The 17,004-nt window shown below is 37.6% G+C and overlaps 2 protein-coding genes and 1 long non-coding RNA gene across 4 annotated transcripts in view; 1 reads left to right on the top strand and 2 right to left on the bottom strand.

Moving 5' to 3' along the window:
• The window catches only part of ITGA1 (integrin subunit alpha 1), a 153,171-nt gene that overhangs the window by 131,773 nt on the left and 4,394 nt on the right, over positions 1–17,004 (bottom strand). The gene's annotated exons all lie outside the window — the stretch shown is intronic.
• On the bottom strand, positions 7,509–9,451 carry PELO (pelota mRNA surveillance and ribosome rescue factor). Its single transcript, XM_031444884.2, has 2 exons — positions 8,411–9,451; positions 7,509–8,142 (listed from the first exon to the last, which is right to left on the bottom strand). Exons 1-2 carry the CDS (start codon positions 9,134–9,136, stop codon positions 7,711–7,713), a joined length of 1,158 nt encoding a protein of 385 aa, XP_031300744.1. The 5' UTR covers positions 9,137–9,451; the 3' UTR covers positions 7,509–7,710.
• The window catches only part of LOC116150587 (uncharacterized), a 132,145-nt gene continuing 124,691 nt past the window's right edge, over positions 9,551–17,004 (top strand). For both annotated transcript variants that reach the window (XR_004134320.2, XR_010378267.1), the window contains exons 1-2: positions 9,551–10,097; positions 10,757–10,804. This is a non-coding gene — a long non-coding RNA (uncharacterized LOC116150587). The remainder of the gene's footprint in view (positions 10,098–10,756; positions 10,805–17,004) is intronic.

The following is a 17,004-nucleotide window of genomic DNA, read 5'->3' as shown; positions in this document are numbered from 1 at the left end:
AATGATATATAAGTTTCCTGACAGCATTAACCTTTTATGATTCTAAATAATTCAGAGCCATGTACTGCAGTGTATTTTCAATCTTCCTCTCCACCTCATCTAAAGAAGAAGAAGAAGAAGAAAAAAAGACTTCTAGCATTGTCAACACTACACTTGGAGAGGAAGAAAAAACTCTAAATTATGGTCACAGGATCAATGAGCTGAAACACAAGATTAAAATGTTTTACATCCACAGAGCAATTTTTCACATTGGTGTCAAACAAAAAGTTCTAGTGGATGTTTACACTAGGACTTGATGAAAAATTCCAGACATAAAAGTTCTGGAACTTAGACTTGAAGTCAGAGAAACTCCTACCTCTGAATAAATTTTACAACTGAAATCTATTGGGGTTTTTTTTTTTAATTCCTTAACAAGTATTCATCTTTCAGCAATTATTTATGTTCTCTTATTGAGACTATTACGGTATTGTAAAACTCTGGCTATCCAGAACTGTCATTCCAGGTCCGGCAGATAGCTAAAGATTTCAGGTTCCACTACCTCTTAATGATTTTACCTTGTATTTCCTTCACTTCTGAATGTAATGCACTGAAATGTCACTCAATGCTTTCATCAATATGAGCACCAGTGACGATAACACAGCAATGTCCTCAGGCCCCGGCGGAACACTCTAAGCCCCGGCCTTTTTTCTTTTGATGGGGCTTCAGGGTCCATCTGAGCTGTCATTTCTCACTGCAGTCACCTCCCTGTCAGCTTGGCCACTTGTAGTCATCTCTCCTCGATAATTTGCTGATTAAAGGGACAAATTTCTTAATTCATTTTTGCATACTCAAGGGTGGCATAGTTCCTGCTAATTAAGGTGCTTATAGTTTTTTTTTTTTCTTAAACAAGCTTGCTAAAACTTGGGGTGAATAATAAATAGATTCTGAGTAAGGGCTTGAGGGGCTGGTTTAACACACAGACTTGCAATAGTTTCTGTATACTTTCTAATTCTCAACTATATTCCAGCTGGATTAGAGGGCCACAGGATTGAGTTCCTGATTTTTCTTTTCATGAGATGAAAAATAACAGTGGTAGGTAAATTAAAAAAACAGACAAAAGGGTTGCATTAACTTTGGCTGATTATATAAAACTTCGTGTTACCAGATGATTTTTCTAGGCACATCTGACATATTCCAAACAGAAAATGGAGGAATGAACTGACATTCTTATATTTTTTAGGGAGTTGCTTGATTGGGCACCTTATCATAGCCACCAGCTATGTGGTTTGGGACAAATTATTTAATCTCTTTTTAGTTTTCTTATCTGAAAATAGTAATGATAAACCTTTCTCACAGGGCTCTTCAAAGAATCAAATAATTCCTTTTAAAGCACTTGCCATAGGTCTGGCCCTTCATAAGCACATGGTTACTTTTATTTTTAGCCCTTCATATGCACTGCCCCTGGAGTTGGGGCAGTGGTAGCAACCCTGTGCAGGGCCAGGCAACGTGGCTGCAAAGACATTTTTCTCCTGTTATTTGCCTCGCAGATACTGTCTACCTCAGTTTTGAGTGTTTTGGAACCAAATGTGGCAGCCTACAGTCTAAATCAAAATAAGCTCTAAGTCGTCCAGGTCTCCTCCATTATAGGAAACAGGCATTTCCACTACACCAGCATTCTAAACAATGGGATTTCAATGTGGGCAATGTTAAGGGATAAAGGAAAGGAAACTTAAAAGAAGACTGGTAATCCAAATCCCAACAATTCATCATAAATGTCACAATCTTTAGCAGCTGGCATCTAGAAATGTAAGACCTTCCTATATTGACGCCAATTATTATAGAATTTAAAATATTCACTGTCAAAGGCAAAAATGATAGTCTCAAATATGTATGTAACTACAGTATTGCAACAAAAATTGATTTTCCTCATGGAAACACATTAGCTTCTCCTAAATTTAAATGACTAAATTCACAACATCCCAGTTTCTTTCCCAGTGTTATTTACCACAACAGAATATACTAACGTTTCTTAAAATAGAGAAATGAAATACTGCAAAATAAATAGGATTTCAATTAGTATACTTGGAAATCTATAAAGAACCCTTTATATTTATCTATAAAGAACTAAAAGTCAGATGAGAATACAGATAGTGATACTATATCAAACACTCTCTAAAAAGGAAGACTTCTTGCCATACAAAGAAACAGGATGAGATCTTATCATCTCCACTGCAGCTTAACAATTATCTTTTGCCAATGCTTTTTCATAGTCTTTCTAATTTAACTATCTCCTTCCTGAACCTAGCCAATTTCTTTTCTATTTCTAGTGAAGTTTACCTGCTACTTAATGATGTTAAGTAATTCCTCAAATTGTTCTGTAGCATTACTATAGATCTTACTTTTCAACATCTTAATTAGCTACTTTGTTGACTTCGAATCTTTTCTACATAAGGCATCCTTGACACACAAAAATATTATACTTGCATCTCAACTTCGTTAGAAATCATTTTGGGTTTTCAGTAACATGTTTGCACTAAACTTCTAAACTGAAAAGTCATCAGCAATAAACACAATACATTAAGAAAATCTTGAATAGCACTTTTCTAAACTACTGCATCTCTTAAAATACAGAAACTGAACCACAGCACTGAGTTTAAATATACTGACATCAATATGAAGAAAACTATTTTATTTAGGGTTTTAAAAACTTTATCTGAAATTGTTGATTCTTTTTTTACCTTCTCTTTACATCCTCACTTTAGTTGCTTTTCACTACGTGGCAATTTATTTACTGAAAAATGTGTATCAACAAAATGATGGGCTGATCATAATCAATTTTTAAAAGATATTAATAACTTTGCAAGATTTATGCCGTAATTCTGACATTTGTGGTTCTGTAGACAGAGAAGAGGAAGCGGTGACAGAAATCAAAGATGCCCATTAGGACTGGGAGCACAAGGGCTAAGGGCCCTAAAGCAGCAGCCCTTAGGCCTGAATGAGACAGAGCTTGCTAACAATTCCTATACTATGGGAATCCCGGAAAAAGTCTTTTAATAAATTCAATCATCACCCTCTAATATAACTTATTTTTAAAAAACTGGAGCCTTTCATATACTAAATTTGTAAATATACATATATGTTAAGATCTGCTTAAAAACCATATACAAAAGTAATTTGACTTTTTTACCCTCAAACTTAGAAATTTATCTTAAGAATTTAAATCTCAACTTTCTATGAACTCAACACTTCAGCTATTCTTCATGTGTATCTCTAATATACTAGAGAAATGTATAGGAGAAGAAACAATTATATGACCATATTGACTGCTGACATGTATAAACACCTGTGCTTTGTTATAATATAGATAATGGAGTCAAATAGAATTTAAAGAAATTAAATATTGCTGTTTCCCTATGCTTCGGTGCCTAGCCCTCTGTTATTTCTAGTTTTACTCATTCTTCCTAGGTCATTTTTTTTCCCTTCCATGATTTCAGGTCTACTTACACGGTGACATCTCTTGTATAATTATCCCCAGCCACCTGGCTCTTTCCTGAACTTCAGACCTGTATGCACAGTTGCCTAGGGGACTTTCTTATGGAGACTGATTCAGTCATTCAGTCAGACATGTTTTGGGCATCTACTCTGTGCTGGGGATCGCTATTAGCACTGGGGATACAGCAGTGAACCTAGCAGACAATAATCTCTGCCCTCGCGGAGTTTATGCTCTAGACAGATGATTAGCAAAACGACTAAGGGAAATAAACTTTACAGAGAAAAATAAGACAAGGAAGGGAAGAGAAACTTGGAGAAGTTACATTTTTTAAGAGACTGGTTTGGGAAGACCTTACTGAGGAGGAGGTGACTTTCGAACAAAAAACTGGAAAGGAGTAAGGAAGTGAGCATAGAGCAATCTGGTGGAAAAGCATTCCAGGTGTCCCACAGACACTTCAAAACAAAGATTCAAAACTGAACTTACTGTTTTTCTTTGCAAGCCATCTTCTCTTCCTCTATTTCCTGCCTCTTAATTATGCCATCACCTTGCCCACCATGCAAGAAAAAACGTTTTGAGATTTACCCCTAGACTACTCCTTCCATAATTCTGAACAACAGCCTCAAGTCCTTTTGATCCTATCTCCTAAAGTCTCCTCTAGACTTTTCATTCTAATTGCAAGGAATATTGTTACTGACTTTGTATAAGCTGTTGTCATTTTCTTCTTACATTTTTCCAGTAAGTATTTTCTTAACTTGCATTCTTGCCTCCAGTCTTGCTTCCTCCAATCCATCCTTGATGCTGCCAGTGATAAAAATTTGAGAAATGCAGTTAACCATGCCATTCTCCTGCTCAGGCTCTTCAGGGTTTCTCATTAAGGTCGAACCCACATTTTTTCTTGTGGCATAGAGGGTCTAATGTGATTAACACACTTGCCCTGCTCTCCTACTCTGCCTGATAATGTCTCCAGGTTTATCATTTTAAGTAAACTTACTGGCTCTAGCTCTATAAAGCTCCACCTAAAGTGACCCCTTACAACACTGTGCCCTCTTATACTTTCTCCAAGTTACTTTTGTAAGTGATTTGTTTACATGTTTCTTTCCTAAATCCAGCTCAGTACTTGGTCCAAGTAGAAACTAAAAAATAAGTGGATAAAATTAAATGTACTACCTTTAATGATGGTGTAATATAAATAAGGATGCCCCATATCTAAGTTCTGGCCACAGGCAAAAAAGCACTTCTGTCTCCTCAAACCCTCAGAAACCCCTTTTCAACATGCAATTCAATCTATTCTGATACTGAACACAAACAGCCAGTTTTAGTTGCTTGGAAAACCACCTGATTTGAAAGTGCAATAGTCTTCTCCCAACCAACAGCTTCTATTTAGGGGAATTCACACAGACACATCATCTGTGTACTTTTTTCTAGCAACACAGAGAATTTCAGTTCCAGAAAGCTGGTTTAGGGATTAAAAGAGGAAACTAAAGTTAGTGAAGGAAAACAAGCAGATAAAAGAAAATTAGCTTTCCAGTGGCTACTCCAGTGGCATCCAGGAGGAAAAAGATCCAACTTGTATACTAAGTAATGAAAGTGAAGTCCAGAATCAAGAATCGAGACATAAAATTAGCAAATATTTAACATATAAATGGGAGACCAGGAATAGCAAAATGTAATTCTATGCAAAATGTAATTTTATATGTATCATATGTGGAGCAAAATGAAACAAATTCCAAACTTATTTATTGAGCCCAGCTAGGGTAGCAATCTTTGTTTAGAACAAGCACTTAATAGTAAATGGAAACTTACAGAACATTGCATTAATTCCAAAGGTATGTTATTGATAGTGTTTCCATTTATTACCAGTCATTCCTTATTAAGGAATAGCAGTTGGAATTAAACTACTGTATATGATTTCCAAAGACCTATGATTCATTTTTTTTTAGTGAATAGTAAAAAATAATTATTTGAATTAATTTTTAATTTTCTGTGCTCCTGTCACTACTTTGATACTTACACCTATGCATTTAGGAAGATTTATACTCTTGATAACGGTACTGGTATAAAATGCAGTTGTTAAAAATAGGAGTTCTTAAAGACATTTGAAAACCTTTATAGACCAAAAACTGGCTTTCATTTAGTTTTATGGATAATTTAACTGAATATTGGCAGTTAGCTCTCTTAAAAAATCTTAAAACTCAAATCTTTTTCTCTGTGGCTGGCAACCCTAGCCAGAGCCTGACTAGCACAAGGAGCATAAGCTATTGTCCGTGTTTATTAGCTTTTATTATGCACAGAAGTTAACTGGAGATGTTAAAATACAGATGCAATTCTCTAGGTCTAGGGTCTAGCCCTGGATTCTAGTCTCTAACAAGCTCTCAGTGGATGCTGTCAGTCCATGGACCACACTTTTGAATAGCAAGGTGGGAATCAAGGTACCCAGCCTTGACGCCTGTTGGAATTATGTTAGCTTAAAAAAACAGCAAAAGCATTTCTAGGGGTACAAGGTTATTTAGTCCGGGATCCAGTCAGGGTGCTGAGTTTTAAAAGCTCCCAAGGTGAGGCTAACAGACAGCTAAATTTGAGCCTTAAAATTTATTGGTTAGATGTATCTGAAGGTTTGATTTCCCCTAGTTTCTATTACTGTAGATAACAGAGCTAGGGATAGCCAGGACTGCACAGATGGTGAGCAGTAGATGCTGCAAATCTCCAAAGTTTTACTGAAGATATGATGCATTATCAATCAGGTTCTAACACTGAGAATCTTAGTGACTTCATCTCCTACTAAATTATTTAGTAACATACTTTTAATATCTTAAAGTTAAATATTCATGAAATTACAATGAAATGACAATCTAAATTCTTTTGATTAGGAAGTAGATACATAAAAATTGGTTTTAAAGTATATGGGAGTGTCTACCCCTAATTACTGATTTAAAAAGTTCAAATTAGTTAGGAAGTTTATAAAAAACAATCCCCAAATCTGGCACTTATACCAGGAGAAAGGCCCAGACACAGAAAGACCAAGTAAAAGTTTACCTAGTTTCCTTATTTGAAGCAGGCACCATTGATCTGGAGTTACAAACTGAATTATCCTCTTTCTCATAAGGACTTTCCTAATTATTTTGCTAAGTTGAGTTTTGCAAAAGGTCAAGATGCAATTACATTTCAAAGCCCCCACCCTAACTCCTAGAAATGCACAATAAAAATACCTAAGAAAAATATTTTAATATCTCAGGTATTTGCAGAAATTCCCTAATTATAGTAAAGAGCTGAAGTACAAGTCAACTGCCCCGTATTAATGATGTGACCTAACACTTTCTAAACAGGCTTTCTCACCCATGAAATAGGCTGTAGAGAAAATTCATTAAGAATGTAAAAGTACACACAAATACAAGACATTAAGTATAACTACGATAAGGCAAAAAATGAATACATAAGTAGTGTGACGGTGCAAAGAACTTGAGTCCAGAATGGGGAACCACTTCCAAGTTTGTCACTAGTTAGCCACATGACAAGCAAATCACATACCTTAGCCTCATTTAAAAAATAAAGACCCCTCAAATAGATTATCTTAAGACTCCTTAGCAGGTCAGAGCTCTATGACCTAAAAATAACTGATTAGGTGCTCCTCTAAAGCAAACATAATTAATTCTAGGTTTAACAAGTATTTTAAGAAAAACACATTTTAAACTTGTCTTCAAAAAAGTCTTCTAATTATTTAGCTATCTTTTAAAACAGCACGTAAATTTAAAAATAAAGAATAAATGGAATGTGGGAGAAATTGGTAGAAAAGGGATCATGAAAAAATCCAGTGTAAGAACATCAGGCAGAATTTAACAAACAATCAGAGCTGAAGATAATGAGATATTAAAAATCTTTTCCTAAGGAATACTACTTCAAAGCATGCAGTATGGGATTTTACGACCTATCTGAAAGTACACTGGCAATCTTATTAAACATACAAAATGTTTCTAAGTACTGCAAATAATTCATAATTCCCATATAAAATTATCCCAATAAAGATGATAATACATGGAAATTATTGGAGATTATTTCCTTTTATTGTCTAGTTTGAATACAAGTCCTGCCAACCACAAAACACCTAGTGACCAAATACATGAGAAATCCCTGTAGGAATCACAAAGTGCCACCCACCCTTGCAGCTTTCTGTCACAAAGCAGCTGAGAAAATGTAACACTGACAAGTGAGATACAGGTTATCTCAATTTTAAGTTCCAATCATTAATCTTCTTCAGAACTGGAATCATCCTCTTGGTCAGAGAGTTCAGGGACAGGGAAACGGAGAATGGCAGCTATTCCAGTCAATTGGCTGAGCTGTTCCCCTGACACATGAAGACTAGAGAATATCCTAACAGTGCCTGCGTTCTCTTTCACACTGTCCACCAGCCGCACATACCGGCTCCGTGTGGCTACATCCTGGTGCCTGAAGAGCTCATCGCTGATGAGCAATGTGTCAATTGCCATGGCCTCATTGGCCTTCTCCACCTGCTTGAGTCCATAAAAAGCTCGGTCAGGTTCATGTTGTAACATTTTATAGAAGTCATCCAAGGCTTTTACTTCCCCAGCAGCTTTAGTGTCTGAAAGGCGGCTAGCTACAGTAGGGTCACAGAGAGCCTCCTTCAGGGAGTACTTGTGTCCAGAGGAGGCATGTACCTAGAATCACAATTATAAAAGTTAGACAAAAGAATCTCTTAGGGCACCCATTAATCAGCCCACAGTGACCTCAAGTCAAAAGCACCGATAAGGCTTCATTTGTTTAAAGATTTAAAAGAAGCTTACTATATAAATTTGCTACGTATTTTAACAGTTCTCTTTTCATTTCGTTATCTCACTTACAATCCCAGTCAATTTAAAACTTTCGGAGCAGTTTACACAAATCCCTCTGCCCATTCTTAATTATCCCTGGGTAAGACTGTTTTACCTGAAGGAATTTGGACCGGTTTTCCAGGAGCACTTTGTTGTCGGTCTTCACTGCTTGCTGGAACATGTAGTCGCAGAACTGCTCCCTCACAAATCCTGGGCTGGCCACCAGGACGCACTTTACAACATCGAAGTGTATGTGGCGCTGAATAGCCTGGACCACCTGTTCATAGAACCGCTCCAAGGCCCGGTCGTGCTGGGAGCAGTTGCCTTTCCGTTTTCTAGGGATGTTCACTTCCACCTTGGCCCGAGTGAGGGTCATGCTGGGAGTGACTAAGCAGATATGGGCGAGGCCTTCCTGCATGACCACGGCCGCCACATCGGCGCTCCAGGCTGGGTCACAGGCCTGCTCGATGCGCTCCAGAACCACACTGTCCCACTGTTTCTTGGCCAGGGTGAACTGGCGGTTAGGCTCCAGCTCGATGGTGTGATAAGCCCCCATCTTGACATACTCATTCTCTTGGATGTTGGTCCCCTTGACCCGCAGCTGACAGGCTTGAGAGTCGAAGTCGATGGCCTCCACGCAGAGAGTGAGGGTAGTGCGGACCCGGTTGCTCCCTACGCTGCCCGTGGAGGACTCGGTCTGGACTTTGCGGATAGTGGAGGCACGCAAGCTATCGCCCACCTGCACTAGGTTGTAGGTGTGCCACATGTCCTCAGGTTCCTCCGGAACCAGAGTCACCTGGCCCGCGTTGTCCTTCTCGATGTCCTTTCTCACGAGCTTCATGATCTCGGCAGGGGCTCACAGCCAGAACAAGAAGCACAGACAGGGTCCCCACCGGGAAAGGAATAGGGAGGGGAAAGGAAGTCTAGGCCGGGAAGGGGGCGGGGTCCGGTTCCCACGGGCACTTTCCTGGCGGGAAGGAAACACTCTATACCCGACTCAAGCGGCCAGGGGGAGCACTTACTCTAGCCCTTCCTTTTCGTGGTCTCCGGGCGCGCCACGCCAAACCGGCGCGAGAGACAACGCAGCGAACACCTTCCACGCCGCGGTTCCAGCCGCCGGCAAGGACCGAAAGGCTGACGCAATGAGGGCGCATGCGCCGCCCGCGTCCGGCCGCGCGGCGTACGTTTTACGACCCCAGGAGGGAGGCGGGGCCGCAGCGTGCGCGTGCGCAGGCGCACTAAGCCGGGAGGTGTTTCCAGAAGAAGAAACCGCCTAAAGAAAGTGCACGGAATCCTTAGTAGCGAATTTTATTTTAATGCTCAACGTGGACTTCCTAAGTTTTCTCTTCCACCCCTGTTTGTTTGTGAAGAATCTGGGGAGTTTGTGAGTGCAAATACATATATTTTTCACCTGAGTGCAGTTAGTTGCCTCTCTACCCGTTCTCCCTCTGGATAAATCCAATTTCAAAACTGGAAAAAATACTAGAAAAGTAAAACGAACTCTCAAAGGTGCAGACTTGTCCTCAAGGTCCAACTGTGCTCCGCTTTGCTCCTGCCTTATCCGCACAGAGACGCTACACACCTATTGGAGCCGGTTTGTCCAGAAGCTGTTTCTTAAGAGCGACTGGTGACGCTGGGTCTGGGCTCTGAGCAACGTGCCCAGCTGTTTCTGTGCTTAGTTACCCAAGTCTGCACGGTCTGATTAACCCAAATTTTAGAACACTGATCCCAGAGAGGGAAGAAACCATCTGTGGAATTTACCCCTGGATGGACCTGACGTCCTGAGAGTTCCAGAATCCAAGGTTGGCAGTCTCAGCTTTGGGCAGCGCGGTAGCCTGTGAAGTGTTTAGGGTGGGGATTGGGTCGCAGTAGTTTAGAAAACAGGATCTTTACTGTCAAAGCTGAGCTGAGAGCTGAGGATAGGGGAATTGGGGAAGAACTAATCTACTGTGACCAATCCCTACAGAATAGCTACGGAACTGATTTAAAAGAAAATTCTTAAGTCACTTAACATTTTGTGGGGAAGGGGAGACAGGGGAGTTTGAGAAGTGGGGATTGCCTCTTAAAAGGATCAGTGAATAGAGAAAGGCCACCCAAGTTTTCTTGAGAGTTAAGATGGGTTGGAGGGCAGAGGACACAAATCTCATTCTCCTTCCTGTCTTCCTCTCTGTGGCACTGAAGGGGAAGTTTACCACCCCGAACTAGTGGAGACAGGGATGAAAGGGAGCAATCTGACTTTGGCACAAGTCTTGGTACTCGTCTCAACTTCCTCAGAGATTGTCAGGGGACACAAAGTTCTCCTCCATAGCTCTAGAGCAAGTTAAAACTGTTATTTTTTGGCCTCTCCTCTTCGCCCCCCCCCCCTTCTGTACCTCCTTCCGCCCTTTTTCCTTCCCCACTTTCCTATCATACTGAGGAACTCACAAAGTTCCTAACTTAGACTCCCTTCTTCTATTTCCAGGAGAACCCGACAACTTTTCACTGAGCAAGGAACTGATCACACTAAAGTGTAAGTATGGCTTATGTCTCCAAAGGATGTGTATCTTTTTAAAAGGTGCTTGTTAACCTAGAAGAATTCTTAATTGGTAGAGGGAGGGAGGGAGTGTGTGTGTGTGTGTGTGTGTGTGTGTGTGAGACAGACAGAGACAGACAGACAAACAGGAGGCAGTGCTTTAAGATACTCTTTGATCACCTTTGTATGTACAGTATCACAGAATCACAGTGATAGGCACACAGTAGGATCTTAATAAATGTTAGGCTTTTATTCAAGAGCTATATTTATTGAATATTCACCAGGTACTTTCCTATGCTTTCTCATCCTTGCCTATAAGGTAAATATTTGTTATCCTCATTTTATAGATGAAAAAAAAATGAATTATAGGGAAGTTAAGAAATGTATTCAAGATCATATAACTAGCATTCAAGTTCAGTCCTCCTTAACTCCACACTTTCTCTTTCCACTAACACAATTCTATATTATGGATGCTTGAAATCTCTGCAACCTTAGAATTTATGTGCTGTTACTCACTGCTGTTTCCTCTTAACTTTCACGTTAGGAAAGGCTCACAGTTTAGGAACCAACCTAGAGGATTTGAAAGGAAGGGTCCCTTGCTCTTTTATTACTTAAAAAAAAAATCCTTACGTTATTTTTAACATAGTTTTACTTCCACTCAGAGCCTGGGTCACCATTATAATTTGAGAAAGATCTAATATTCTACTTTAGAAAAATACACATATATTTTTACATTGAAAACCTATGGGAAATCCATACTGACTGTTGAATTTGTGGTTCTTTTTTCTTTTTTTAATTATGAGGCAAACTGCTTTGGGCTGCTTTTTAAATACAAATGTCCTTCAGTGATTGAACATCCTATAAAATTTTTCACAGAATTACAATTTGATCTGAAACACCTGTAACAGAATTTTTTTTTTTTTTTTTTTTTTTTTAGTAACTTGAGCTTCTTGTTGAATGAGCAGGTGTTTTTCTCCCAGACTTTGTGTTATAACTTAGTCTTTCTTTCTAGACCAGCCATTACACTTTTGAGTATTTGGGGTTCTCATTCCCTGTTAGCCAAAATTCAAATTCCCTGGCGTTCAGGGCTTCCATGACATGGCTTTACAAGCTTTATTTCCTACATACCCGCCCCCAACAGCTGCCTGTATTCCCCTGTGAGGGGAGTCTTTGTTCCCCATAAGTTTTGGCAACTTTCTTCTTTGCTGCCTTAGCTCATACTGTTCTCTCTTTTAAAAATGTCACTTTCTCTCACTCAAGTTTCTGTAAATCCTACTTATCTTTAAGGACGAACGAAAATGTTATCTCACATTTGAAGCCATGCATTATATTAATTGGAGTACATATCTTTTCTTTCTTATTGAACTCTGGGTGGATTCATCCTTGTATCCCTGTCCCATGAAAAGTCCTTTGCACCTACCAGACAGTCATTTATGAATGATAAGCTGAGTGGATCACATGTGAAATGTTGGCAACTATGTTTAATATTATTACAGATACTTCTTAAGACACTGATATTGTTATTAACTGTAGTTCACCTGACATACAAAGTAATTCCTCTTATTTTCAAACTTCTTTGGATATAGTAGTGATTTGATACGTAACAGTATAAGGTATTTTCAGTCTTTACTGAAATAAGCAAAATCATGAGGAAAAAACGCCACTATTTAGCTATGTTGTTGTAAATTCTACTTTCATATTTATTTATTGGCTCTTTGAAGGCTGAAGACTTTATATCAGTAACTTTAATTATATCTACTTTTCCTATAATCTTTTATTTATATTTATCTCACCAGAAGAAAAAGAAGTCAGTGTTGTTCCTCCAAAAGTTTTCAATTTGTTGTTTTGATATACTTCTAGTGTCTGAAAAAGAGAATTGGACTAGAAGTCAAGTATCCTGGATTGCAATTCTTACCCTGTCAACTATTTTTCACTGTAATTTTTGGCACTACTCAGTCTCTTTGAAACTCAGTTTCTTCTACTTAAGAATTGAGGAAATTGAATTCAGCAGTTAAAATTGTTTTAATTGTAAGAATTACGCTGCAACAGTATTTCAAAAAAATTAAACAATATCCATAATCTCACCCTGACACATTTATTTTCAGTTTTGAATTCAATTCTTCCTAAAGGCCCATTTTAATTTTAATGGTAAAGGATTGATAACTAAGTTTAATGCTTGCATGCCAAGAGTCAGCCGACTTGAGTTACGGTCTTTTCTAGCTAGATTTTAGCAACTTCGGATAAGTCCCCTAACTTCTATAAACCTGACCTTTTTCATTCTTTCATTCTTTTTTATTCTAAATTGTCAATAAGATTATTTGTCTGCCTGTCTCATTTGGAGATTATACTTCACAAATTGTAGAACTCTCTAAACATGCAAGGTACTATTATAAATCTCTAAGAATGCCTGGATTGAAGTTAGAGATCTGGATCAGACAAAGGAAGGGGCAAGGGCTCACTTTAACATGATCATAATTATTCAGCCTTGGAAAAATAACGGGTTCAGTAGAGTTGACTGATACATGATCTGTTGGGTGCATTTATTTATACTGGTACCTCCTTTCCAGGGAAACCTTAGGTTAGTTCTGCTGCATGAAGTGGGGTGTGTGCCTCATGGTAAACTGGATCACAATCTTTCTTCCTGTTATAATAATATGTTAGAAATGGTTTGTGTGACAGTAGCAGGGATTATGAGCTCCCTTGTTTGAATATCCTGTGCTTAGCACAGTGACCCTTAAATAGTAGGGGCTGTGTAAATTTTCTTGTATTCATCTTGTATTTTTTGCAGACTTACTTTCCAACATCACAAACCTAATCTTTTCCTTTCTCTGCTTAGGGGGCTTCTTGAATCATTGCTTCTTTGCTTGTCTATTGCCTCTTTCAGACTCTGCGCTTCTTAAGGGCAGACACTACCTTTTATTTATCTTTGTGTTCCTGGAACACAGCACAATGACTGGTACATAATTGTAATTATGTGAAAGAATGAGTGGTCATTAGTTCTCCTGTAATTGAAAGTTTTTGACTTATCTGTTACTGACACCTTTTTTATTTTTAACTTTTTAAATTGAAGTATGGTTGATTTACAATGTTGTGTTAGTTTCTCGTGTACCGAAAAGTGATTCAGCTGTATATATATATAAATATATATAAATATAAATAAATAAATAAATAAATACACACACACACACACACACACACACACACATATGTATTTTTTCCGGAGTCTTTTCCATTATAGGCTATTACAAGATATTGAATATAGTTCCCTGTGCTATACAGTAGGACCTTGTTATTTATCTGTTTTATATATAGTAGTTTGTATCTGCTAATCCCAAACTCCTAATTTATCACTTCCTCCCCTTTATCCTTTGGTAACCATAAGTTTGTTTTCCATGTCTGTCTCACTGACATTTTAAAATGAGGAAATCACATTCTGTTTTATAATGTTACTAATGATTTAAAAAGAAGATTACTCTTAAGTTTTATAAACCTGTTTTAGTTTTTTGAGATATCCATGTGTGGATAAGAAAATGATTATTTTTTAAACACATGTTTATGAGAAAAGGTCTTTATAATGTTTTAAAATAATGTATAATAACAATTAGTTTTATTATGCATGTTTGGAAAATGATCTTTATAAAATAAATAGCCAGAGCTCTGATTATGAATATCTAGTGGTAAATGCAATAGTTTATTTAGAGAGAATGGTGCTAACCTCAGATTGTACAAAAATGCTGTGATCAACACAAGCAAAGCTAGTGGACGACAGGGAGGATTATTCAGCTAATTCAGGCAAAAGGGGAGAGAGAAAGTTTTTGTTGTTGTTGTTTTTGTTTTTTTTTAAAGGAAATTGCTGTACTCACTTGCTTACTATCTAAATTTCCTGTGATTAAAAATACTTACTTGCAGTTCTCACAAAACAATACAAAACCTCCTACCAAATAAACAAAATCTTATCAACAAAAGTGTGTGCATTCCTGTTGTATCTATCTCCATACAGTACAGGATCATTTTACCAAAAATATTACAATAAAATGTATAATTTTAAGGACTGGTCAATACCCATGTATTTTCAAATTGTAGTATTTGGCATACTAAAAAGTATATAGTTAATAAAGTAATTTTGAAAAATACATTGTAATTTGTATTGAGTATAGGATTTATGATAAAATGTGCAGACCATTCTTCTTAATCATTTGATGTTCTAATGTGATTTACGTGTCCTATTCAGATTTAAGAATTTGCATTTATTTCAGCAGATCTCAGATAATTCATACAAAAAAAGCATTTACCTTCACTCCTTTTAATATCTGAATTACAATTATTTTTAATTCAGATTTGTAACTTACTTTGTATATAGAGTTCTACTGTTTGGATAAAACGATATTAATGTTTCTGCACATGAAGTGAATTTTTAACATCAACCAGTGCATATATTTTAATCTCCTTTTAAGACTTAGTTGACTTTTTAATCTTCCCTTTTAATTACAGAAGACATTAGATACAAATTAGGTCCCTTCACATATACATAGCCCTAGCACTAACCACCAATATGACAGAATGTTAGAGCTTGTTAAAACTGGAGTTGATCTGTGAACTAGAACATTTTTTGATAACTTGATTGTCACCTTTCTCCTGAAGCTTCCTTTTAAAGGTAGAGTATTCTGAGAAAGCTCTGCTCTTGGGATCTGGTAAGGCTGCTGGTGCTAGGGGAGCAGTTATCCCCTGAATCAGATATAAACTTGGCTCTGGAAGAGAACTAGCGGGAAATGTTCATATCTTTGTTTCCAGAAGGAGTGTACTTGAAATCTTATGATGCAAAGAATACAAAGAAATGTGATAGAAAATTGCATGTAGGTATTTATTATAATTTTAAGATGTATATTTTCATCTCTTGAAACTAGGAGGCATCTAACAGTTTAGCAATTGTAATTGGATTGGCAGTACTTTTCTTTCTTAATAGTACATAAAATAATAGCACATTGAGCTGATGGTCTCTTTCATTCAGTTAGATATACATATGAATAGATAGAAATATTCTAGGTAGGGATGTAATTAAAAGAGACAATCTGACCCCTTAAGTATTTTATGAGTTTGTCTGTAGTCTGTTCTTTCGTGATTCATTCAATAACAAATTTTCAAGGACCTATTATTGTTAGATGGCAAGGGTAATAAACAGTCAAAGACCCTACTCTCACAGCATACAGCAAGCTGGAAAGACAGACAATTAGATGCTTAATTTTAATGTGTAGGATGTTACAGAAGCGAAAGTGCTAGAGGCATACATGTCTGTGGGGGAGGGGGTCTAATCTACGCCAGTGAGTTCTTGGAAATGACATTCATATGGGGACTTGAGCATCAGTAGCAGTATAACTGCTTATGCAAAGGCCTGGAGACTTCAGAGGAGCTGGCACAAGAGAGGAGCTGAAAGAAGCTCAGTAACCGTGAGGACAGGAATATATTCAGCTCATTTATATCAGTTGATACTTTACTTGCTTTGAGAGCGAATACAATTCTCCAGTCACAGACCACTCTGAATATTCTGACTTCAACATTGTGGCAGCAGTTCCAAATATCTTTCATCTCAACTTCTTAACATGAATTCAGATACACTATTGTGTACGTCATACAACAGAAGAACAGTGTAGATAAAGAATAGCCATTTTGATGCCTGCTTTTCTGAATATATTTTGAACATGAGCTCCTTTATTTTATGAAATACTTAAGGGGCATATTAAAATTCAGCAAGTTCTGAATCTGATGGGAAGTTTGTGGGATTGAATTGTTGGAACATAGGCAGAAGAGCATCCATCTAATGAAGTAAGATCAACAGTTGAAAGTTGTGGCCCAAGAGCTCATGCATCAAAATAGCATTATGACAGCAGAGAAGAAAAATAGGCAAACTAGTTTGGCATTTATATTTTATCGCTACTGTCATTGCCTATTTACTAAACAAACAAACAAATAAACAGAACTCCTATGAATTTATTGCTGCCTTTATAGACATCATAATGAATAAATATTTTCACTGTCTTTAGTAGTTCCTATCAATCTATTTTGTGCCATTGGAGGTCATTTCTTTGTTATGGTAAGTGGCTGACTGCCTTCCATATTCAGCCATCACCTCACTGGACTTCTTTTAGAAGAGGAAATCTTGCCTATTGAAAAAAAAATCACAAAAGGAGACTTCTGCTTGT

This window comes from Camelus dromedarius, chromosome 3 (genome assembly GCF_036321535.1).
Source record: "Camelus dromedarius isolate mCamDro1 chromosome 3, mCamDro1.pat, whole genome shotgun sequence".
Classification (NCBI taxonomy): Eukaryota; Metazoa; Chordata; class Mammalia; order Artiodactyla; family Camelidae; genus Camelus; species Camelus dromedarius.
Note: the sequence above shows the minus strand (reverse complement) of the source record. Positions and strands in the feature narration are given on the sequence as shown.